General features: G+C 46.1%; 1 protein-coding gene across 1 annotated transcript in view; it reads right to left on the bottom strand.

Annotated features, from left to right (window-relative positions):
• LOC147729146 (uncharacterized) overlaps positions 1-25482 on the bottom strand; it is a 91681-nt gene extending 66199 nt beyond the window's left edge. Inside the window, exon 1 of the mRNA XM_086959446.1 lies at positions 25150-25482. Coding sequence (XP_086815572.1) covers positions 25150-25443 — 294 coding nt within the window. The 5' untranslated portion in view covers positions 25444-25482. The remainder of the gene's footprint in view (positions 1-25149) is intronic.
• Positions 25483-26306: the final 824 nt, after the last annotated feature.

The following is a 26306-nucleotide window of genomic DNA, read 5'->3' as shown; positions in this document are numbered from 1 at the left end:
CAACTTCTAGTTGGTGGTAAGTTGCGAATTCCTTTCAAAATGCATATTTTTTCTATTTTGTAAGTGCCATGTCACCCACATGCATGCCCTTAGAACATGTATGTGTGCCACATGTCCACCCATGCCGATTTCAGGGGTGCAACAGGGTGTCCTTTGGACACCCCTGCACCCTTGAAAATATTCACAATTTGTGATTAGCAAATTGTGAATCGCAAATTTAACCTTCATTCCTATGGGCCTCCTGGCCCATAGAAATGAATGGGAAATGATTCCTTAATTGCGATTAGCAATTTGCTAATCGCAATTAAGGAATTTTAAGAAATCGCTAAAAAGAAGCTAATTTCTACATACATACCATTTTGCGATTTCTAAATAGCGATTCCTTAAAAATCGCTATTTAAGAATCGCAAAACGGAATGTTGATACATATGGCCCTTAGTGTTCCACTGTTTACTATAACCATTACCTGTTGCAGTGCTCCTTTAGGAAGGGGTTGCACACAACCATGCACCTCAGGGAGGGGTTGGCACGGGTCGCTGGCGCAAGTACTCACCCAGAGGTGTTGACCCAGATGATGTCCAAGTGGCACATATTTCTATATACCTCGGCTTGGCTCTTTATCTTTTCTATCTCTGGTAAGCTCTTCTTGTGATTGTTTGCTTACGCGTTCACAGATCTGAAAAGCGAGCCTTGGGCTCGTCCTGGTTCGTTCTTGTGCTCAGAGCTGCATTTGATAGGTCGGTTTTTCTCTGTGAGTTACTCCAAATTGTGCGTGTTTTGCCAGAGCACTTTAATAGTCTTTGGCCATTCCCCACCCATTGTCTTCCTTCCAGTTGGGTGTTTTCCTTTGAACCAATAGGTATGTCCCATAAAAATGCTACATTTAGTTAAAGTAAAAAGTGCAGCAGACTGCACGATGGGGACTTAATGTACTAGTCGTCCAATTTGGAAAAGTTAGAGCGCAAAACGATGTGGTCTGTTCAAAAGCGCACCCAGAAAAGCGCATTTCATAAATGTTGGAGTTTTGCACACAGGTGCGATTTTGGAGAAAACAAACGCCGGTTTGTATCCAGAATGCATTTAATTGAAGTGTGTTTTCATTGGCTTGGAATATCTTCGCCAACAAGCAAACAGGAATTTGAAGCAGTCTACGGTTTGCCGCCCTTGCTCAGGCGCTAATGGGGAGACAGGTGAGCTGTTGGTTTGTTTGCTCCTTACTGTGAGCCCACGTGGGTCTTCTGCCTGGTGCTGTTGCTTATCCTGCCAGCAGCCCCCTCTTTAAGCCCTGACACCGGACATGGAACAAAAGCAAGACGGAAGCAAACCGGAGCCCACACAGGATCCATCTGCTATATGCATCTGTACAGCACTTTCCTCCTATTTGTATCATAATATAGAGCTTTCGGGCACCAGGATCCATGTTAGCTTGCCAAGACTTTGGATTATGGACCTTTGGAGCGTACACCTAGCTTTCTCCTGGATACTAAAACCATTACCTGTCACAGTGCGCTTTAGGAAACAGGTTGCACAACCATGCACCTCAGGAAGGGTTAGGCACGGGGAGCTGGCGCATTCACTCACCCAGGGGTGTTGACCCAGATGATATCCAAGTGGCAGAAGTTGATGCATTCTGTGTCCAGCCTGTTGTTGCAGGAACACCTCTGGGTGCGCAGGTGTCTCGCGCCGCTGGTGGGGTTCGGATCTGCTTCCGGTAAGGGGCTCCCTTTACTTGTGCAATGGGAGAAGGAGGTCCGGGTCACGTGATGTGGTGTAGACCTTCTGCGGCCGCGCTGCACCAAGTGGCCCTCGTGTGACCGTCAGTGCAAGGGGCATCTTACACATGGATATCCACACCGAAAACAGTAATAACGCACAAAAAGACTCTGGCATCAAAATACACGGGAAGGCAACCGCTTGTTTATATTTGCATCGCGATTTCACTTTCACTTTAAGTGAAAGCGAAATGCAACAATAAACACGATGTTGATTGAAAACAGGGCCCCCTAAAGATAACAAATTGTTTCCCGACAGCCGCAAAGCAGAAGATCCTGTCCGGATGGGCTGGACGGAAAGGGGAAAGGGCGGCAACAAAAAAAAACTCATTTCCAATGGCAGGCCACCATTTAGCATAATTGCTGACGCCAGCCAATGGATAAAAGAGGGGCAGGGGCTTCAAGCGCCCTTCTGAAATCTAGTCTCTAACTATATGTCTCACCGAGCGAGCAGCGCATGCGCTGCAATGCTAGGTGAGACCTAAAAATAGCAATTTTCTGGTCTAGACCAAGGAAGAATAGCCACAAGATTACGGTTAACTGCAGAATTCTTTTTTGAGGTGTACAGACTCGTTCACGGAATACTGCTTTCTTCAATGGATCAGTTGAAATGCAACTCAATTCACATGTGCGCTCCAACTATCCCCTTCTTCAAGGAAGTCTTGTGATAAACGTATTTTCGAGACTGACTAAATGTCCAATTGGCGACCATCTTGCAGTTCTTATTATCAAATATATCCAGACTTCTGCCATGTTTCTGACTGAAGTTTTTTTGCATGGTTTTCAAATGGTAATTTTCCAGAGTCTTTAAGGCACATTGGTCCCTGTCACCACCATCTGGGATTGGGAATGATGAAATAGTCCAGCTCTGTCTCTTTCCGGATAACTATGAGACAGGCAATACTCCAGAAAGCAGGACGTGACGTTATAGAATGTGGCAGCTTCCTGGATTGACAAGTAGACATAGAAGTCCACACCGCTCACCATCTTTCAGTGGGAATGGCGATACAGTCCAGCTCTACCTCTTCCTGGAGAACTATTGGACAGAGAAGTCTACAGGGAGCATCTATGAATGCGAGTAAGTGGTTTACTGAAATACACAAGCACTCCCAAACACATTTTCCTACAAAGATATTTTTAGCATCAGTTTCCGAAAAAGTTGAGCACATTTTGCAAACCCATCGTACCGTTTGGTGTTCTCAATGTCCTAAAGGCACTGCATAAAATAATACTTCATTAACTAATCAGTAATCCCAATTACTCTATTTCTTTCCTAATTGGCGTAGACGTAAATCCTTCCATTTTGCCAGGGGACACACGTTTCTCAACCTTCTAGGGTAAATTGTGATGGAGATGGATCAATATGGTCACAATAGTCGTGGTGAGATTTAATTTTAGTTCATATAGGCAGCGGGGTGCCAACCACAAGGGAAGATTCATCTTATTTATTAAGGAATAGGATGCACAAGGGTGAACCGGAGTAATGGGGAGCCGACAGCCTCTAGGCAACTGAATCATAATTAAATATGATACAAAACAGTAATATTTATGGTAGCTAGTGCTATATGAAAAAATATAGTCGTTGTTATCATACAAGTACCACTGACACTTGTTTCAGTTACTAGTAAATATTTACTTTGCTGTCAGGTTTCTGTGCAAGTGACACACCGTGTACAATTACGTTTTTGCTTTGTGGCATGATTGGTGAGGAAGGAGGTTAGGTAGTTTTCTTTTAGCAGTTTACTCCCAAAAATGTAAAACGAACAATTGAGAATTATAGTGGTTTATTATGTTATACTATTTTAGAACATTGGAATGTTGGGAGCTCCATTGAAAACAATGGAGTGCTCTGGGCTTATAATGGCTGGTATAAGCCAGGAGCTCCAACATTCCAATGTTTCTTTGTTCACAGCTCTGGCTTTGAACAAAGGCTTCAGGGAACCTGAGGGGATTCCAATCCCCTCACGCTCCCAAAAGGCTTTGTTTTTTTTGTTAGAACATTCTGTTCTCTAGTGACAGAATGTTCTAATAGCCTTATAGCCCTTCGTAGATGGGCTATACCACTATTAAAGTCCCTCTCCCTTGTTAAAGGCCCTCGCCTTTGGCTCGGGGCCTTTAACGCTGGAGAGGGCCTTTAATAGCTGGTATAGCCCTCTACGGGGGGCTATAAGGCTATAATAAAATTCTGGAATCTGTATTATTGTTTCAAGTTCAATGCTTTTTATGTCTCATTGAGTCAATAAAAATATTGACCTATTCAACTACCTGTGACTGGGATTCTGTAATGTCAAACTAAAGACGTGGTTTCAAATACACCAGGCATTTTGCATAAATTGAGGAAATGGGCTATTATTGCCTTTGGAGCAATGACTCAAAAACAACGCAAACAGCACTGGGATGAAAAGGTTTTTTAGTATGGATAGTTTGAGCTTTAGATTCAGTTAATAGTGCAGTTGTGATTTTAAATTAACATTTGCTTGTGAGGGCCGATTAAGCTTTGCAATGGTTTCACAACCCGACCACGATACTGAAAGTTAGATACATGGCATGTTTGTATATGGCTGGGGGCAACTGAAGCATGTATGTTTGATTTGATTTATGTTTCCAGCTTTGCATTTGGTCTTATACAGGCAGACTTTCAACACTTTCCATTTAAGAAGTAACCATACTATTGACTGCACTGATCTGATCTGGAAGAAGCACAGGAAATAAGCATTGGCAAAGTCAACAGGCCTGGATTGTGTTAGGGAGAAGAGTTTGGTAAATAAGTAGATTGTATGTGTTTTGCCACCAATCACCCATTTGTACTAGAACGAAAATACCATAATAAACACCATCTTTGGTTACAACAACGTGGAAGTTGGTTCCTTTGTTGAAAAAACTGCATTAGGAAAGCTAAGCTGTAGCCTCAAAGATGAGCGATATGAAAGATAAACGATATGAATGATGAGCTAGAAGATCAGGTTTGTGTTTTAAGTGGTGAACCTAAAAGGTACACACAGCAAATAATTGCATAGTAGGTACACTGTCCAAGGCCCAGTAATGTCGTTGCATCTTTAAGAAAGCCTGTGAGCATGCAAATCTTTACACTGTGAACAAACCAAGCCATCTATCCAACTATAAGTTGCCATGGGAGCAAAGCAAAACAGACGAACCTGCAAGAGTAATTAGTGAATAGCATTGTGGACTTAAGACAGGGTAAGAAATCCAAAGAGCACACGCTTCTTAAACAAACAAAGCAATAAACCAGCAATTAAAATATTGTTGTCAGCCTAGTAAACACATCAAAGAACACACGGGCACTTAAAATTACACACTATGTGTTAAGACCCAGCCAGCTGTAGTCAAACAAATTGATTATTTGATACACCATCACCAAACATTAATGAGACTACTTAGAGGGGGCAATGCGTAATTGGCTACTTTCTTTATTTTGGTATCCTCTCCGACTCACATCCTTAAGAGGCTGCCCCCATCACTCAGTCTCTTTTTGGGACAGATTTGCCTCCTATTTATCTTATAAGATTGCAGTCATCAGAACTACCCTCTCCACACAGTTGCCAACAACACCTCTCTACCTACATCCTGTTGTCAGCTTGAACCAAACACCACCAATCTATCTGCGTGACAGCCACACATGCAGCTGAATTCATCCCCATTTTCAAATCCGCCAATCGTGATGTGCATCACCTGACCCTATCTGACATTATATTCTCCTTTGGACTCGACTATCATCTCTGTACAGTTGTATCCAATCTGCTCCACAGGGAGGATAACCAAATCTTCTGTCCTTGTTCAACTTTTACACCATCTTTATGCTCAGTTCTTATATCGCTAAACAATTAGGGTAACCACCTCACCCCAGATCATTACAGACACTGTTCCCAGGACTGAACTTTTCAACCACTAAAGTTTGATTTCAGGTGTGTTAGTCTAATCAAGTCAATGAAAGCAAATCTATAACACCTAGAATGCATTAGGCCATCACACAAGTCTGGGACTGGAAACAATGTCCATAACAACAATGTTTCAATCTCCATATCAGACCCCTAGCAGACCTAGTGGAAAAATCGGGACTCACCCTCATGACGTATGCAGACGATTCACAAATTGTCTTTTCATTGTCTGAATCCCAATCGTCATCTTCGTCCCTTCTCAAAGTTGGTCTCCTGAACATCTTCAACTGGATGACAACTAACCAGTTGAAATTAAATGGAGACAAGACGGAGATCCTCCTTCTGGGCAAGCAGCCAGATCTTTGGAGTACATCACACTGGCCTGCCCAGATGGGTAATCTTCCTACACCAGTGCCTCATGCAAGAAACTTGGGAGTAATTCTGGGCAATTCACTGTCCATGAAGCAACAGGCTAGCAAAGTAGTGGGTCTCTGCTTTACCATCATAAAATGGCTCAAGAAGATCCTCTGGATGTTGCCTATCCTCATGCAAAAAACAGTAGTCAATGCCTTAATTACATCCCGGCTTGACTACGGGAACATCCTGTACTTGGGTGCAAACAAGGCAGTTATAAAGAGATTGCAGCTTGTACAAAATGCGGCTGCCCGACTCCTTTGCTATGTACCTAAAAACACCTGCGTGTCCCCCTACTTGCGTGAACTGCACTGGTTGAGGGTGGAAAATCGCATCAGATTTAAGGCCTGAACCGACATGTTTAAAATCAAAGCAGGTACCGCTCCCAAATACCTTCAGGCACTAGCCCATCCCTACATTCCTAAAAGAAACCTACGGTCTCAATCAGCTGAAAAATTCTGTGTACCTAGATTCAAGCTCTCCAGGATGGGAGGGAGATCCTTTGCCCATCAAGGTCCCTCTATCTGGAACACTCTACCACTCCACATACGAAAGGAGGGAAGTCATTCCAGGTTCCGTAAAGAGATAAAGACCTGGTTGTTCGCTCAGTAATCTTGAACGACCTCTGCTGTATTATTCCATCCATTGTGCTGTGGTCTTAGGCGCCGGGAAACCCTTTTTGGGTAGCTGTTTGCGCCATATAAGTTTAAAAAATAAATAAATAACATGGAGCGAGTTGGTCACCGTACCCACAGCTATCCAGAACTGGAGGGCACTCACACTCGCAACCAAGACCGAAATGATGACTTTCCCTGTAAAGTCCGCCTATTTCTCTTACTTTGTAATGTTTCCCCGTGACACCCTCACAAAGACACCTCTGGCTAGACATCTTAGCACATACCTCAATCACATTATAGGCATGGAACCTTTCAGAACTGTCAGAGCCGCTGCTATCAGGTACCTATATCTAAATAGTTGTACATTCTAACAGTCACATCCGTACAGCCATCAATAACACTGATTTCTGAGGAGACAAGACTGGTGGAAGAGTATACTTGTGGATCTCCCCCATTCTCACCATGAGACACTGTTCTAAACTTTGCCACGAGGCCTCGCTATAACTTTCTCAGACACACTCCTACCTCAGATAACCAAGCACTAGACAAGGTACTATTCCTTCTCTTCAAAGCTCTCAAACACGTCTGAATGCGCAGGAACTTAATGTCTAATCTCGAAGCACCAGTTTAGACGGAGTCTGTATCCATCCCCACTTTCCCATTAATCATACCCCAATCATGTCCAGATAACTGTATTGTGACTTATTCACCAGTTGTTAAAGCCCCAATCCTGTCTGTTATCCACCTAATTCGTTCTTTACTTCTGTACAGTGAATCTTGTTTGCTATGTAGCATGGGGAAGGGAAGGGAAACCAAGCAATTTCATCTGGTGGGAACATTTGGGAAAGACACAGGCGAGTAACTTTAAAATTCGATGTGACTGGTAGGTCAACCTGTTGCAGCCCCAGTGAGGCTCTTCTGCTGATGAATTCACGCACTGCAGGCAACTGCAGGTGTGGAAGACATACTGGCTGATTTCAATGCATTGTCCACTGGTGTGGCATGTCTTTGATAGGAGCCCCCTTCAAAGGTTCAGCCACAATAGCTATATTATGCGCCCATTCATACTTAATCTGCCGGTTTCTCTCAACTCATCAGTGGTTGTAGCTTCCACTACTTCCTCAAAATGTTGGCTAGCCACAACTTTACTAAATACACAGAACTTTATTGGCTATCGTTTAGTGCCCTCGGACATGTGGCTTCTGAATCCTTCAGCTCACCACGAGTGTCCGGACGGATCTCCAGGGCCCAGGGAACTCTAAGCTAGCTGGGCAGTTCTTGTAACTAAGATAGCCTATAGCCTGTTGCCATAGGGACATTAGAGATCAGATACTACTGCAAGTTTACTGAAGTACCTTCTGTTCAAGTTTTGACTTTCAGATGGTAGTAAGGTCAACCAGCCAAGGCTTATTCTTGAAGGGTAGGAGCAGTGCTTTAAAATAGGCATGTACTGTCCGGTACGGAGTACCTGCACTTCTTTAATTTAAAAGGGCGAGTTCCTGCACTACTCAGCATTTATGCAATACAGTTAATGGACAAGGTGAAACGTCCCAAGAGGAGATCGGTCCCTTCCTTGCCTCTTGCACATGGGAGCCCCTAGACCCCTCCCATGCAGACCATCTTGAGGCCCTAATTACGCTGGATTAACTCCAAAAGGCTTAGAAAAGCCTATCGGTAGGTAAGCCCCTGGCCCGGACGGACTTACAGTTCCCTTCTACGGCCTGTTTTTCCCTCAAATTCAAGATTACCTTATCAAGCTCTTTAATTCTTTCTCTGATAGTACTAACTTGACCCCTACGATTACTCGAGCGGAGATAGTTCCTATACCTAAGCCAGGAAAGGACCCAACATTATGCACATCCTATCACCCTATCTCTCGCCTCAATATGGATACTAAGATATATACTAAACTCCTAACAAACCGACTGGAGCCCTATCTTCCTAGCTTGATAGAGCCCGACCAGGTGGGATTCATACGGGACTGCCAAGGTGCAGACAACTTCCAACGTATAGCCCACCTGGTGGAAAAGGTTCCACCGGCGAAACATCCCAGCATGTCTCCTCTCTCTTGACACTGAGAAAGCATATGATAGGGTGGAGTGGGCCTTTTTAAGAACAGTTCTGCAGAAGATCGGGCTTGGGCCGGTCATGGTCTCCCAGATTATGGTATTTTACGGTTCCCCTTCGGCGCAAATTAGGATTGAAAAGCTATGATTATTTGTGCTGTTTCCTTCTATTCCACAGGACAGCCCAAAGATCAACTGAACATGTTGAATGTGTCATGCATGCACACAGCATGAAATGCATCTATTAAAGTATGATATCACTTCAATAGCAACAGCACCGAATACCAAAAATTAACACACATTCACCCAACAGTAGACACCAAATAGACTGTATCGGACACTCAACATGTCAGATCATCAAACTCCCAGTAGTACTTACCATCTAACCATTCATAATATTCAATCCCCTTCATATATACTTGGATATAAAGAAAGAAAATGTTTCTCAGAGGTGAGAAAACACAAAGAAAGAAAGTAAAAATGTGTACAGATGCACTGCAAGTGCTTGCGTCATTCAGTACCCACTGGCCCCCATTGTAATAGAAAGAGAAATTCAGTTCTCAAGGCTGAAGGGGGAACCAGTTTTCACCTCGCTGATTTATCACACCGAACCTGTGGTTATGGACAAGATTAAAAGAGAACGTGCCAACCATAAATAACCGAAGCCTTAGCTTCAGAATCCGCCCAAGAATTAATTTACGCCAACTCCTTATGACTGCATATTTACGGAGTGGTTGCTCTCGTACCTGCAACCAATATGAGGGCCCCGCGCCTACTGGTCGCTCATCCCACTGATAACTGCGTTCGGTGAGATAGATCAGTGAGGTGACGACTGGATCCCCCTTCAGCCCTGATGAAGTTGCTGTAAATAAATTGGCAACAAAATATGTTGACCTTTTGTCTTTGAAAATGGCCAAATAAATGCCATTATTTTAATCTAAGGATACTCACAACACCAAATAAAATTCTGCTTACGCAAGTGAGTTATGCCTCATATTAATTTAGAGAACTCAATATCCCCTTTGTTCACAATGGGGGCCAGTGGGTACTGATTGACACGAGAACTTACAGTGCATCTGTACATGTTTTTTTACTTTCTTTCTTTGGTTTTCTCACCTCTGAGAAATTTGGACACCTTTTCTTTCTTTATGGTCATGAAAGTTACCAATGATGAAAACGTGGGAAGACTGGCGAGTACCAACCAGCAGCTCCCCTGGTGATGCTGATAAGTGAGGTACTTTCTGGCCTCTCACCATTTTTTCACCAAATTCTTTTCACTAATCTTTCATTTTTTTACCCTTGAAATGCAAAGGGGTATACAGACGAATGTCAAAATTGAACAGTAACTAACAGGTGAATCGCAATGAGTCCGTCCTGTGAGGGAAGTTTAAGGCTTGTTTAAAAACTCCCTCTGTGTGGCAAAGAGGTAACTGCTCATATTAATCAGGTCCTTTTGTGTTTATTAGTTACTGAGTGGGGGGGCGGCCTGATTATTACCCCCCGATGCTCCTTTTTTGTGTATGAAGCTGAATAGTCGAACAGGGCCAATCAACTGGTCACCCTTCTGAGAGTGATAGGATCAGTTATCAAATACAGGGAAAGAACAATAATCATTCCAAGTAGCATGAACATGATGCAAAGTCCTTGGCCCATTAAATGCTCCTGCTATTTCCAGGACCTCTTATCTTTATAGCAGAGCCATAAACAGCCCTAGATTGCTGAATACTAAACTATGACATTGGGTTCTTGCTGGATGATAGAAACTTCCTTCACTGAATACAAGGCGAAGCACCATCTGACTTACTTAACGAAAGAGCTGTACAGTCATCTGTAAATCGGATTGAAAAGCTATGATTATTTGTGCTGTTTTCTTCTATTCCACAGGACCGCCCACATTTCAACTGAACATGTTGAATGTGTCATGCATGCACACAGCATGAAATGCATCTATTATAGCATGATATCACTTCAATAGCAACAGCACCCAATACCAAAAATTAACACACAATCAATAACCCAACAGTAGACACCAGATAGACTGCATCAGACACTCAACATTTTAGATATCTCATATCATCAAACTCCCAGTAGTACTTACCATCCAACCATTCATAATGTTCAATCCCCTTCACATATACTTTTATATAGCAAAGTTCTCGCCATGCACACCATTCCATTCATGAATAGATGACGATGAGTGGACCCGTATAATGGTACAATTCCTCAGTGCTTTATTGGCGCATAACATTTCGCCCAGCAGTCCATGACGCGTTTCGCCTCCTCCCAGAGGCTTGATCACATGGAGTGTCATTGACATAAAGGAGGGTTTTCAAAGTGCAAAAAGGATGCGAACAAGCTACTCAATAAATTCAAAGCTCCCAATGGAGACTGAAAAAATACTTATGTGTTTTCTGACATTCAATTGAAATAAAAGACATGGTGTCTAAAATCAAATTAAATAGACTACAAAAATATATATCAATTGTAAAATCATTAAATACATTTATATAAAATATATACATGATTATTTACAAGATAATAAATATATAAATATATCAATAATCAATCCAATTTAATGTTTTTGTTTTTAGCAATGTCAAAACACATTTATAATCAAATTCATGAATTTTTGTCAGCCACTTTACCACTGACCAAAGATAAATCTTATCTCCATGACACTTGTATATATGCAATGGACAAACCCCTTGAGACCCTCTTACGCACAACACACCAAAATCACAAAGTTGGCAATGCGCTGCCACCTCACTGCTCATCCCTCTCAGCACACCTACATCTTAGAACCAATCAGAACATCTTATCTTAAACAAATCATACCCTCACATGCAAAGCATTGCATTAAAGCTATATAATTTGCAAGCAATACAAGCTTAGAGAACAGATTGAGCAGTCAGGGCAGCAGGCACCCTTTCACCCACACACCAGTGGCCTTCGTAGGGCATCAGCGAGAGCACACGCTGCGCTGTGCAAGAGGACCCAAAACATTGTTGTTACACCTAAATCATACCAAGATCCAGGTTACAGACGGGGTAGGAAGCAAGGGTCAGAACATTGTTAGGTTAAGCCTAGGCAGTGCGCATGCGCTGTCTGCAAGACCTGCTGTAAGCAGTATAGAAAGTGATATCCCGCCTGCTGCTTGCTATTGGCTAACTCCTGCGTTGCTCTTCTTTCCTGGTCCCTTATTGGTTGGTGCTCCCGATACATCATTTCTATTTTATTGGAATGAGCACGGTCCAACTACAGTTTTATTACGCTGCAAGTGTTCATGTGTTGTGTTTAGGGACAACGTTTTTTATTTTATGCTTCTGATATTCTGTCACCACAGCGCCTAGCATGCGCCCGGTTTCATTAATTTTATGGTTTTGTTTTTTTTTAATGACCATGGCGCCTGCTGGGCCACCACGCACATAAGTTAAATATGCAGAGGGGCTGTGCTTTATGTATTTTTTTCCTTTTGCAGTGTATCCAGGTTCAGCTGCTGCCTGCATTGTTCTGGTGAAGAACTCTGGTAAAGAATGCCTTCTTTTATCAGGCTGTATCTTTCTACAAGATGTGTTAACGTTAACCCATTTGCAGTGAGATGCCTTTATTAGCTTTTAAAGGCCATCCTCTGCTCTCACCCACTAGCTTGGTTAATTCTCGACTGCCTACAAGAAAAAAGAGAAAGTCAGCATCTCAATTTTATTTTGCATTTACCAAGTCGACCAGTGGCGCTATCACACATATATCAGCCAGCTCGGAAGTCTCAGACAGATGCATGTTGCATTGCACCTTGCCCCTCGCGCTACGGTCTGACAAGAACAGAACAAGTTTCAGGAAGGTGTTAAAAACCTTGCACTTTGGGGGGCGTGGCTGCGAGCCGACCGAGATGGCGGCGTAGTGCGAGAGCTCCGAGGCCGAAACAGTTCTAACTTCAATAATCTGCTTATCCATCCGGCTTATTTCGCCTTCTGAAGCCTGACCGGAACGCCGGGGCGGAAGGGGCACGGACTGTCCCAGTCCCAGGCTTAATCGAGCAACGCCAGCCGGAGATAGATCGTAGAAGCGAGGCGGGCCCTGCCGCGTATCCGGACACCGCCCTGCCGCAGCACTGCGACCCGACCGGCAGAGCCCTGAGGTCGGGGTATCACACCGGAAAGTTCCGCTGGTCGTCTGCGGACCGTGTTGGAGATCGGCTTGAGTAGGAGCGGGGGTGGGCCTGCTCTCGGACAATCGCTTGCCCAGCGGTGCCATTGCATCTAACTGTGTGGAATCTGTACTGGTGGAGGAAGAGACCAGGGCATGCTTTGCTGACCGTTGGGAGTCTGAAACTGTACCCGGCTGGGAATACGGTGATCGGTGGGACTGAGTAAGAGTAACACCTAGACAATCCATACTGGCGGGCGATCAGGGGAGTGGAGACCGGTGAGTTTGATACTGGGACAGCGGAGGTGCCTACACTGTAACACTTTCTCCTCGCATCCGCCATCACCTTGCTCCCCTTGGTGACACACGAGGGGCCCTGAAAGACGATGCCATTTTGTATATCGCTTCCCCACAGCCCAGAACGGCAGTGCAGTCGGCACGCTGAGAGACTAGGCCACAGGTGCAAACAGCGAAAACGCCTGCCGATTTAGATGGTGGGAAGGGGGCCCAAACATGCTATGGCGCAATCGAAACTGGAGAAGTACGCCTTTGAAAAGGCTGCCGCGCAACATCCGGAGGGCCGCCCATCCACGCGAAAGAGCCCAGAGGCAGATGGATCTAAAAAAGTGACATTAGAGGACCTCATAAAGACGCTCTCCAGCGTTCAGACAACGGTGGGATCTATCGCAACGGGCGTGGGCCTATTGCGGGCCGACCTCCACAAGATGGCGGAGCATGTGGCGCAGATGGAAGTCGTCACTAAATCCTTAATGGAAGACACCTCCGAACTGCAACTCACTACCGAGCGACTGGAAGCAGTCGCCAAAAAACTGCAGGAACGCCTGGATGATCAGGAAGGACGCTCACGGAGGAATAACGTCCGAATTCTAGGTATTCCAGAATCGGAAGGCAAGCAAGCGATGGATCTATACGTGGAGGACTTAATCAAAACGAAACTACAACAGGCCTCTCCCATTTTTTTCTGTCGAACGAGCACATAGAGTTCCAGGGGGTAGAGTGAAGCCGGGGCACTGCCGCGACCAGTACTGGCCAGACTTTTTAACTTCCGTGATTGGGATGCCATACTCCGGACAGCCAGGGTCTCTGAACCTATTAAAATACAGAACTCCACCATTGCCTTCTTTCCAGACTATACGGCTGAGGTGGCCCGTGCCGGAAAACCTTCACCGACATAAAAAAAGCTTTGCGGGCCAAAGAGTTGCCCTACTCCATGCTTTTTCTGGCGAGGCTCAGGGTCGTGGACAATCACAAGGCATGGTTTTTCGACACCCCGGAGGCGGCAAGAGACTGGCTGGAAGGTTGGAGACGCACTGAGGCCCCGCGACGAACTGGTAGGGGTCAACGCGACCAAAAGACTGCTCAGACAGATCACCAGGCATCGCAAGGACATAGTCAGGATCTATTTGCTGAATCGGGCCTAGAAGAGGGTGAGCCACCGGAGGAAATTTATGCTCCCCAAGCGTCATACACTGCTGATGAAGCCTATGACTACATTAAAGACTTGACAATTCCCTGCCTCTCACCTGAGGCGGCTCTTTCGTTGGAGGCGGACATTACTGTGGAGGAGGTACGGGAAGCGACCGACGCACTGGCGTCCGGCAAGGCCCTGGGTCCCAACGGACTCCCGGTGGAACTCTATAAGCAAACAGCTTCCATAACGGCCCCCCATTTACTCAGAATGTTCGTAGACAGCCTAAAAGTAGGGGAACTCCCTAAAGATCAACGCCTGGCCACGATCATCCCGATCCATAAAACTGGTAACGCTCTGGAAGCATGCGGCTCATACCGTCCCATCTCCTTGCTAAACGTGGAGCCAAAGATCCTCGCCAAACTATTATTACAACGCTTGGCCCCCCCACCTTGCCACGTTGGTACACCCGGACCAGTCTGGCTTTATGCCAAATCGTAACACCTCCCATAACCTGCGCCGCCTACAGGCGGTGCTAGCTCGTCGGGAATACATACAAGAGCCGGCGGTACTTCTCTCCCTTGACGCCACCATGGCGTTTGACACCGTGGAATGGCCTTACTTATTCGCGGTGCTTCGTCACATGGGTTTTGGCCCTAGGTTCTGTGCGTGGGTCCGCCTGCTTTATACCGGGCCTTTGGCTCACATAGCAGCTAATGGTCACATCTCCAGAGACTTCCCGCTTGGACGTGGGACGAGGCAGGGCTGCCTGTTGTCCCCCTTGCTGTTCACGCTAGTCCTTGAGCCATTGGCGATTTAGGTTTGGTGGGAACCGTCCATCAAAGGTATCAGATGGTCTCCGTCATGGGAGGATCGGATATCTCTTTATGCGGACGACATCCTTCTTTATTTGACCTCCCCTAAAAAAATCAATCCTAGAATTGCTTAATATTTGCGAGAAGTTCGGGAGAGTCTCTGGATACAGAATTAGCTGGGCTAAATCAGTCCTATACGTCCTTGCTGGTTGTCCGCCACCACTCCCAGCTGACTGTCGACTGCGCTACACTGACACCCCCTTTAAATTTCTGGGAATCCACGTATCGCCCGACCCAGACGAGTTCCACGCACTAAATCTGAAACCCCCTCTGGACCGTTTCAATCGAGATGTAAAGATATGGCGATCCCTCCCTCTCACCCTCCTGGGCCAAGCCGCGTTATTTAAAATGACGACATTGCCCAGTTTCTTTACCTCCTTGAGAACACTCCGTTCTCGGTCCCCTCCTCCTACTTCAGAGCCATCGCAGCAGCGGTCTCTACTTTACTGTGGGATGGGAAGCCGGCGAGGATTGCACAATGCAAACTGGTGAAAGATTGGTACGATGGGGGCATAGCGCTCCCTAATATTGAATTGTATTACTGGGCGGCCCATCTCAAGCAAATCAATTACTGGTTGCACGCCCCGCAGACGGAACCTGCCTTTATGGCGGACAGGCAGAGTATTGAACCCAGGGGTTTGTTAAGAAATCTATATAGTCGTAGCGCCCCAACCGACCTTCTGGGTCCAACCCGTCACACGGTTCAGCTTTGGTACAAGGCGCATAGACATCTTCAGTGCGCGAATATAGTTACACAAATGACACCCCTATGGGACTCGCACAGGTTGGGCTTCATGGGCAATAGTAAAGGGTTTCGGGCATGGGACTCGATAGGTATATCAGTGGTTGGAGACCTTTGGAAAAAAAAACAATGTAGTGGATTTCACTTATCTACAAACCAAACACAATATGGCACAGTCAGAGTACTATAGGTACATACAGATACGACATGCGCTTCTGTCAGCCGTTCCAGTGGGAACTAAACTGCAGGAGTCCACCCCTTTAGAAGACAGGCTACTGACAGAACATATGTCTCACAAAGCGACGTCCTACACATACAGGAAACTGGTTACCAACCTCCCTGACATGCTGTCCAAACTACGTCTGTCCTGGGTGGGTGACGTGGGTGAACTCGATGACTCGGAATGGCAGGAGGCTCTCTCTTCACCCCGAGAAACTGCAATTCCTTCCAGACTTAAGCTGGTTCAGTTAAAGGTGCTGCACCGCACGTACTATACCAGGACGGTCCTTTATAGAATAGGGAGAGCCTCTCACGAATATTGCCTCCGAGGTTGCGGAGAGAGAGGGATGTTCTTCCATACTGTTTGGGACTGTAGCCGGGTGGCCATGTACTGGGCAGTGGTGATGCGAACCATCTCCCAGACCATGAATGTCTCCCTGCTGCCCAACCCACGTCGCTGCTTGTTGAACATCTGGGACGCAGAAGACCTGACCCATCGACAGCAGGCCTGGGCCATGCTAGGAATGTTGGTAGCGAAACGTAACATTGCGAGATTGTGGGGTTCTCACGTGCTGCCCACGTTGCGAGACTGGTGCAAGGACATGGATGAAGCAATGGTGGCGGAGAAAGCAGTCTTTATTCTTCGGGGATGCCCCGCAAAGTAGGGACAAATTTGGGGGGCCTGGAACACATTTAGAGGGGACATATGCGAGCCTCCACGACTTGACCCGGATGGGTGTCTTTCAGATTAGAACCTGGGTCTGAACTTCATGTGTGTTGAAAGGTATCGCCTGTTATTGTGAGCTCCGTCCTACTGATTATTTGCCATCAGAAGATAGAGGGTGGGTCAAAGGTTGCACTGCCAATGTTTACTGCGTTGTTTACTTGAACATCGTTTTGTCGCTAGGAAAGAAATGAACGTCACTGATTTGCTTTTCACTTATTGTACGGTTTTGTTGCGGGGTTATTTTCTTCTTTCTACAGCGCCAAGACGCCTCGCCTCGGCATAAGCACGCTTTAAATATAATTCAGTCAGTCAGTCATTGTAGGGCTTACAGTTCTGCTTTTAACACATTCATTATGGGTTAAAAATCCCAGAATGATAAATGATATTGGCTAAAATGCCAGAACTGGCTGAATCTGTTATACAGGACATAAAGTTGCTTGCCAGCTATGTTTAAAAACGTTTCAAAGCTGGGCAATCCATTTTAAACACTGCTTGTTTCCCATGTAAAACTAAAAGCAAACTGCTTGAGCGTTTTGTGAAGGGTCACTCTTTCGTTCACATCATGCATTAACACAAGCATTGGCAATATGAATCGTTGTGTAGTAGAAGGTTTTACACAGAGTTTAACACCACAATAGAGGTACCACATCAACAACAGCAATGCAATCTTCCCTAAAACAAAGAATATGAAAAGGGCTGGGAGCAGCAGCAGGAGGAGGAGGTAAATTACACAATTCGCTCACACATGCAAGACCGGTACAATTCTACTCTGTAAAAATATAAACATACAAGAACTACAAAACTCATGGAAAAAACAACCACACCTCGTATAGAGTTGCCACACATGTATGTATTCGCATAGGATGATGAATCCTTCCCTGCCAAGGGGGGAGAAATGCTTCATCAGGAGGTTCCACATTTGCGATATCCCACTATGATGTATATGGCAATAATTTAGCAAGCTGTATGTGATTTGGAAATATTGATAATGCCTCAACTACTGCTTGGAGATGCATATAAACATGGTTTCAAAAATTAATCAGGGGGTTCCACATCTAAAAAGCATCTAAGACTACGACTGTTCACTGGTGGTACAGTCTCCAAGATATGGGTTCCATAGTTTGGGTAAGGTTATGTCCCTTATGTTGACATTTAAATTCTCCCTTTATTAAAATATTAGACCCACATCAGAATTGTATGTGGGAGTGCAACTGGGTTCTCCCTATTATAAGATTAAAAACAGAAGGATTGTGTGCATTCAATATATCATTTCTTTTTTGTAAGGTGGGGCTACAGTAGTGGAATTGCCCCTCCACTGAACAGGTACACCTTGTGCATATGCATTGCAAGCTTCCCTCCTTCAGTACAGGTAGGACAGCAGCAGCACAGGCTTTCCCCATCACAAGACCATATATGCCAACCGTCTCGATTCAAGCAGGAGACTGAAGATTTCAAGGCTAGTTTCCCACCTCCCGATTCCTACATCCAAAAGCCTGATTCCTCTGCAGGCTTCTGGCGACAGGGACTTGTCTTGTATGACTCAGAGTGTGCACTGCCAGTAACCTGCTCCTTTGTTACACTCTCTCTGCCTGCCAAAGAGCTTTATCTGTGTTCCTGACAGGCAAGGGAAAAAAATGTATATTTGCATTTCTAATATCCGATCCCACAGCAGCACAGTTGCAAGTCCCATATCTGACATTAAACCTGATTCCAGCCTCAACGTAAGTGGATGGAAGAAATACAGTCTCCTGATTATTTTTTGAGAACAATGTAAGCTTTGCTTCCTCGCAAAACAGGTATCCCATAGCAGTAGCAAAGCAAGCTTCACTTCCACAGAAGGCAGCAAGTACAGACTTCCATTCTATGCAGTGGCCGCCGCACGCAGGCCAGTACAAGTTTATTGCTCACAGACTTTGTACTCTTATGGCGTGAGCGATCTGTAGATTACAAGCACCTCCCTGGAGAGGAGGATTAACTCACTGGGAGGAATATATAGGTAAATGAGTGTGCGCATACACAAGATCTGACAGCAAACAAATGATGGACGGAATGCTAACAATGCAAACATTCTCCCCCAGTCAAAAGATCTGGGTTAAATCCATCGTTCTTTTGCCCACGTTGCCACCCCCGTTTGGACCAAGACATATACAAATCAGTCTTGACCCTGTGCCCCATGGGAACAGTCCAGGCCGAACTGCAGGAAGATCTGACACCATCCTGTCTTACTTAGATGATATTCCATGTCCGCATCCTGGAAGTCCTGCTGCTGTCACTCAAGTCCTGCTGTCTGTGTCGATGCTTGGGTTTTCCACATATTGAGGTGCATACTGTGCCTAGCAGGTCACTGTGGTCTTCTGAGGCAGAAAGTAACTTGCTCTAAAGCAGGGGGGTCTTCAAACTGTGGGGCGCGACCCCCAGGAAGGCGTGGAGTGATGTGAAGGGGGTCCCACATTCACAGTCACACTTCTGCCCTGGCCTACAGGGCTTCAGTTTCCCTCCTCCCCCCGTCCTGTGTCTCACTGCTGGGGCCTCAGCTGGGCAGTGTCTGGAGTCTTATCTCCAGCACGCCCGAGTTTTTCACAGGTCTTTAAAGACCATTTGCATATTTACATGCCTTTGTAAACTGGTTACAAAGGCTTAGTATTTTTTATGGTTTCAGTACCCCCTGCCACCCACCCCACTCTGCCTATTACTTACATTTGTATTTTTACATTTACTGCTGTAGTGTGAGAATGCATTTCATGAAAAGGAATATAAAGTTGCGTTGCCAAAAGAAAAATGCCTGCCTTGTGTTGCCTAAAGAGCCTGCAGAGACCTGCTCTTGACACTAGAGTTATAAATAAAAAAAAGTATGTATTCATTAGTTATGTGACTTTTCTGTCTATGTTCTCTTTAATTATCAGTCATGGATCATTGAGGCAGCCCTAGAACACAATTAAAAGTGCTTTCTATTTATATTTGCTGTTCTAAGTATTCACAGATAAGTGCTAAAAATACAGCTTTAGGTGACTGCTTATTTCTGGGCCATCAAAATAATGAGCTGGTAACCCTAATCATAAGACTGGAAGTTTGTTGCAGGATCAAAACATTAATTATTTATGCACTCACACTGATCACCATGCACTCACACTGATCACCATGCACTCACACTGATCACCATGCACTCACACCATTCACCTGCTCACCCTGCACTCACACTGATCAACATGCACTCACACTGATCACCATGCACTCACACCATTCACCCGCTCACCCTGCACTCACAGTGCTCATAATGCACTCACACTGATCACAATGCACTCACAGCAATCACAATGCACTCGCACTGATCACCATGCACTCACACCATTCACCCGCTCACCCTGATCACAATGCACTTACACTTATCACAATGCACTTACACTTATCACAATGCACTCATAGCGATCACAATGCACTCATAGCGATCACAATGCACTGACAGCGATCACAATGCACTCACAGCAATCACAATGCACTCACAGCAATCACAATGCACTCACAGCAATCACAATGCACTCACAGCAATCACAATGCACTCACAGCAATCACAATGCACTCACAGCAATCACAATGCACTCACACCATTCACCCCCTTTCCCTGCACTCACAGTGATCACTCTGCACTAACAATGCACTTGCATTGTTCACCCTGTACCTCACCCTGCATTCACACGAGCACACTACTCACCCTGCCCTCATGTGACACTTCACTCACCTGCCCCCCCTCACTGCTCAATCTGTAGCTCACTCAAACAAGGCCATCACTAACCATGCATTAATTTGTCCCACTCTGCACTTACAGCCGAACCCAAATTCATATGGTCACCTCACTCACCCTGCAGTCACTCCTTTTACCCTTCTCTCACACTGTTGCATCGCTCACCATGCAGTCCCATGGGCACTCTTGTCACCCACACAGTGCAGAAGGTTACAGTGCCTGGTACAAAGAAGATGTACCATGCACATCACAGAACTGAGGGTGAGTAAACTCTGAGTAGTGCTATAAAAAAGTTAAATGTTTGTCAGAAAGGTGCTATAGAGAGATGAGGTGTATTGTTGATGAGTGGTAGTGAGGGAATTCATGGAGAAGGAGGAAAGACTGTTGCACCATGTGCAAACAGTGCTAGGGCCAGCCCTGGCTGGGAGTGTTAGCCCCCCTGCCCCCGAAGTTCGGGTCTAGTGGATCCCCTGCTTCTGCCTATTATTATTTACATTTGTAGTGCCCTACTGTTACCAACAGGTGTCCTCAGGCTAATAACCCTCTGCTGCCTGAAGGCAAACTAGAAACACACAGAAGGGGAAGGAGAACCAGCCAAATGGGGTGATCTACAGAGCATAGAGTCAGGTTATTATATCTTCCTAAGGGATAATAGATTGTTGGTGGAGCGAAGTAAAGGAGTGTGCAAGTTCCATAACTGTGCAGCCTGCACCAAAACAGTGAGACAGACAATTCATGCCTTCCTGAATTAGGGAACAATAAGCAGACTGGCAGAGGCCAAGAGGAGCATACGGGTCCGACCTGTATGCTCAATGAGGGGAGATGAGAGAACTGCAAGGGAGTGAGAGAATTTGATTGAAGAGGTCAGGGATGAGGTAAAATGTGAAGTGCCGAAGCAAAGCGCGAACACACAAGATGTGAGTGTGAGCAAAAGATGAGGGCTACTATTAAACTGTGATATAAGATAGCTGAGAGATGATCTGTGACGTAAAAAGATAATTTGATGCGACAAGGGTGAGGGACAGCAGCGATAGGGTAAGAGAGGGAGTATTGGGGTGTGTGCTGAGCAGTGATTAATTTGTAATACAACATATGCCAAGGCCCTCACCACTAGACCACTGCAACTTTAACCACCCACCATTGCCTGGCCTTTGTGGCCAATGACAATACCTATGCAACTACCAACCATAACACTCGAACAAGTGTGACTATGCTGACTATTTCAAGCCCCCAGGGCTATAAAGAATGGCATGGGTGTCAGGAGGTTATCATTTTTAGTGTATATTGAATTAATAAACAGCTGTCCTGCTCATCTCTAAATTACACAGACAGAGCCACCATCTGGAAGTCTGTCATAGTGCCAGTGTGCATAATTAGGTGCCAATGCGGAGCACCGGAAACCACCTGCTCAAATTAGGCACTGGTGCGGAGGTAATAGGGGAGAGGGACGTTGGTTCAATAAGGTGTGGGAGACAAAGGGGAGATGTGGAAGATGAATAGGAGGACTGGAGAGGTGCAAGATACAAATAGACAAAAATTTGAATGGAGAGACTTGAGGTGAATGAGAAGTGCTGAGGTGCACGGGAGGTGACGGGGCAAGAGAGGCCAGGAGATAAATGCGAAAGACTGTTAGAGTTGAGGGCAATGAAAAGACAGAATGGCAAGAGGTGATTAAAGATGAAGTGAGAGGTTGAATGGGGAGAGTTCAGAAGTTGTAAAAAGAAGTGAAAGAAAATGGCCTGCAATGTGAGGGAGGGATCCGGAGTTGGGAGAGGAGAGAAGAGAGGGATGAAAGGAAAGGGTGAGAGGAAAGGGGCATGGGTAAACAGCTTAAATCTGCACAAGCGCCAGGGTTTGAAGGGGCCCTTGCTACTCCCAGCCAGGGCTAGGTGAGCTTCTAATGTGGGAGGCCCTTCACAAAGGTTGACTAGACATCTTTCTGATGTTAATTGCTGTATTTTGGTTATAAACTGGTACTGATGGGGTGACATCTTTCCTCCGTGTTACTGTGTTTAAAAAAATTCAAAATAATAAAGCACTGCTATCCCAAAATACGCAGCATCAGAGAACATTATTTACAGTTTCTACCCACACAATTTAGTCAAGCCTGTCGCATAATTTGGTCCTCAACTGCCTCATAATTCCAATAGCCCTGCCTACAGGTTTAGAATTTTTTGTCAGGAGGGGGTCCTTACGCCTGAAAATGTTGACAGGAGGGTCTCGGCATCCAACAGTTTGAAGACCTCTGCTCTAGAGTGACAAGTACACAGATGCCCCCTATTGAAAGTGTCCTTGAATGTGCGCGTGCACCAGGTGCTGTGCTGTCCCTGCCTGGGTGCTGCACCTGTCCATAGTGCTGAAGGCAGCCACGTCACCCCCACCAATTAAACGGCAATGCCATTTTGGCACGAGCATTCATATACAGTATGTTTACATCCAGGTCGGAATCTTTATATTTGTCACTAATACAGACCAAGATTAAACAAAACCATGAACAAACCAATCTACACTGGCCACACACAACATGCAGATCAAACAATAGCAAATCCATATGTACCGAATCCGTACTCCGGAAGTGCACCGGTGCCACATATTGACAGTGTATTCTCCAAATGCTGATAACGCGAAGTTTAAAAAAATACTATTTTAGATGGAGGCTTTTTAGTGTAATAAATAACAGACGTGAACTTCCTGGACGTTTCCCCCGTCTGCGGGAATGCCCAGCTGTAGTTTTTGCTCCCGAAGACTCCCAGCAGCTGTTATTGGAGAGCTGCGTGCTCCGTTCCTCGGGGCTGGGAGTGGGCCACGTGACTCCACCCTGAGCATGAACACAACAACACCAGGCTCGGGACAGGAGCGGAGAACGCGACCCTATGGAGGGGTGAATCCGCCGCATGCTGCACTAGGCGGGGGTGCGTGACGGGCAGGGTATGACAGGCACTCATCCTGGTTGGGAGGGAGACAGAGGAAGACTAAACCAACTTCCGGGACGGTTTGGACAAGTCGGACTGCAAGCCACGAGGTTCACCAAGTGCAAAATGAAGCGCTAGAGGGTCAGGGCAGATTCCATGTTACTAGAAAGCATCGATACAGCCAGCTCGATTCTGCAGCTGCAGCGTTTTCCGCATGAATATGGATTTTGCATTGGCCACATAATCATCCGCAGCATAATCTGCAGATTCTAACACACACACACACAAAAAAACGTTTATAGCTCAAACTGATCAAAAGTTAGTAAAAACGTTGCGACGCGTTGCTGCGCAGTGGAAGGCTCTTCTTTCAGTTGCTTATTGCAGCCTTTGGTTGTCAAACTGGTTCTACTGAACTGAATCTTTGGCTAGAAGGCGTTACCATTTGTGAAAGGGACGAAATAATTAAGTAATCCTCTCACAAAATGTGCCTATACCGCATCATTTAGGTAATTTAGCCAGCTCTGCCGCATAATTTGGTTTAGGGACAAAATCATTAAATAATCTTGTCACAAAATGTGCCTACACCGCATAACTTGGATAATTTGGCCAGCTCTGCCGCATAATTTGGTCGTCCCTTGCTGTATCATTCCAGCGACCCTGTCCATACCCCCACATTAATCGGGCCTCAACTCTCCTGCACTCCAGATAAAGGGGGCGTCTCAGTTCCCACCGTAAACCTACACACTCCAATCAATATGGGACGTCAGAGTTGACTCTCCAAGCATATGTTCTTATTGGCAGGAAGATGTCCGGACATGCCCGGGAGCTGCTTTCTATGTGCGTTGTAAAACCGTGTTTAACAAGCGTCCGCGAACTTGGAAAAAAACAGAAGAGGGCACGATTTTCCACATACGGTACCCAGTGTGAGGGCCTAGGCGTGTGCCTCGCGCCAGGGAATGGGTGTAAGCCCAGTGTTAGGGGTTTAAGAGGTGCTGAGGAGAATGGGACAGAAGATGGGCCTTGCTGAGGCTGGGTGCGCGGGGCAGGGGATTGCTACCTGTTGCGCAGGGAAGAGGGGCAATTTGAGGACGACATATCGGTGTGAGGGGGCCATTTTTCGGGACTCCGCGTGGGAACATTGAGGAGGGGCGTGTTTAGGGACTGTAAGTGTGCAGATAATTGCGAATCTTCAGTCAAGAGGAATGTTTTGGATCCGCAAAAAAAAAAAAACGATCAATCGAACTGCGGCATCGACTTGTTTTAGAATGAGGGGCTTTTTCAGAAGGACAAAGTTTATAAAAAGTTGGCACATTTCCATTTTATGGTATGCAAAAAAAAGGTAATATGTATAAACCAGTGCGAGTGGAAAAGAGGGGGTCTTCTGTGAAAAAGGCAGGAGCCAGCTCGGAGGGGACGAGCATTAAAGAGTGAGGGTCACCAGAGAGGCCAGTGTGAAGGAAAACACATGCAGCGTGGGATGGCAGATCAGCCCTGCGAAGGAACAGCCACACTCCCGACCCCTAATACTTCAAGTCGATGCCTCATTTGCCCTCCCATCCATTTCCTCCCAAATATCACCCCTCCCCCTCGACACTCACGGGCATGTCTTTCAGGTGTCTCTGCTTCCAGGCGCTGAGTTTGTCAGTGAATGCGACACAAAGCAGCGCAGGCGGAGCTTCTAAATCACACGGGAAACCGAGCAATGTGTACAGAGAGAGCTCCGCCCCCTCGGAGTCAGGACCAGCCCTCAGTGACACCGCCCCCCGTCCCAGAGCCTCCCCCCTCTCCCCAGTGCTGGGACCAGGCTCAGTGCAAGGTACGCCTCTAAGTGCCGTGACTACCAGCCAGACCCCTGATCCCAAACCAGTGCGCCCCAAGACGGCCAGGGCCATACGTCTGAGACATTCTCCGGCGCCCGGGCTAGCCCCCCCCTCCCCAAGGCGGCCCTTAGTAACTCCTCCCAGCCCCATCTGGGAGACAGCCCTTACTACCACCCGCAAAGCGTTAAGGACATCCTCAGAGCCAGCCCTCGGACCCAGGACCAGCCCACCTCAAGTCCACAGTTAGAGCCAGGGGTGTCAGTCTGCCTCCAAATGGCCCTCAGTGCCTCGTTTCTTGGAGTGAAGGCCAGCCCTCCCCAGACTGCCTCCCTCGAGACAGAGGCTTCCTCAAAGACTATTTATGTATTTATTTTTATTTTTATTTATGCGTTTTTATATAGCGCAGACTTTACCCGAAGGCGTCAGAGCGCTTCACAACAGGAACAGTAATGATACATGAGTAGAAAATTACAAGTAAAAAAATTACAAAAGCAAACGTAAATTACATGAGGCAAAAGGGACAATTGAGAGCAAACAAAAAACAAGAGGTAGCAAACGGTGCATTACAGGAGGAAACAAGCATTTACAATGCAATGGTTTCGCCTTTGGAAAAGTTAGAGCTATTGGCACTGTAAATGACAACATTTGTATTTATGTGTTGGTTTTGAAAACATAAATAAATGGCATTGTCATTTACATTGCCATTAGCTTAATCTCTCGCAAATGTGAGACCTATTGTACCCTACGGACGAGCTCAGCAGACAGCAATTACTACCAAACACACACCCACCCAGAGCCACACACACCCACCCACCCAGAGCCACACACACCCACCCACCCAGACCCACACACACACACCCACCCAGACCCACCCCCACACCCCCACCCACCCAGACCCCCCCCCACACACACACCCCCATCCCCCCACACACACC

The sequence above is a fragment of the Lissotriton vulgaris genome, chromosome 2_2 (genome assembly GCF_964263255.1).
Source record: "Lissotriton vulgaris chromosome 2_2, aLisVul1.2, whole genome shotgun sequence".
Classification (NCBI taxonomy): Eukaryota; Metazoa; Chordata; class Amphibia; order Caudata; family Salamandridae; genus Lissotriton; species Lissotriton vulgaris.
This window is presented reverse-complemented; position numbering and strand designations above follow the sequence as displayed.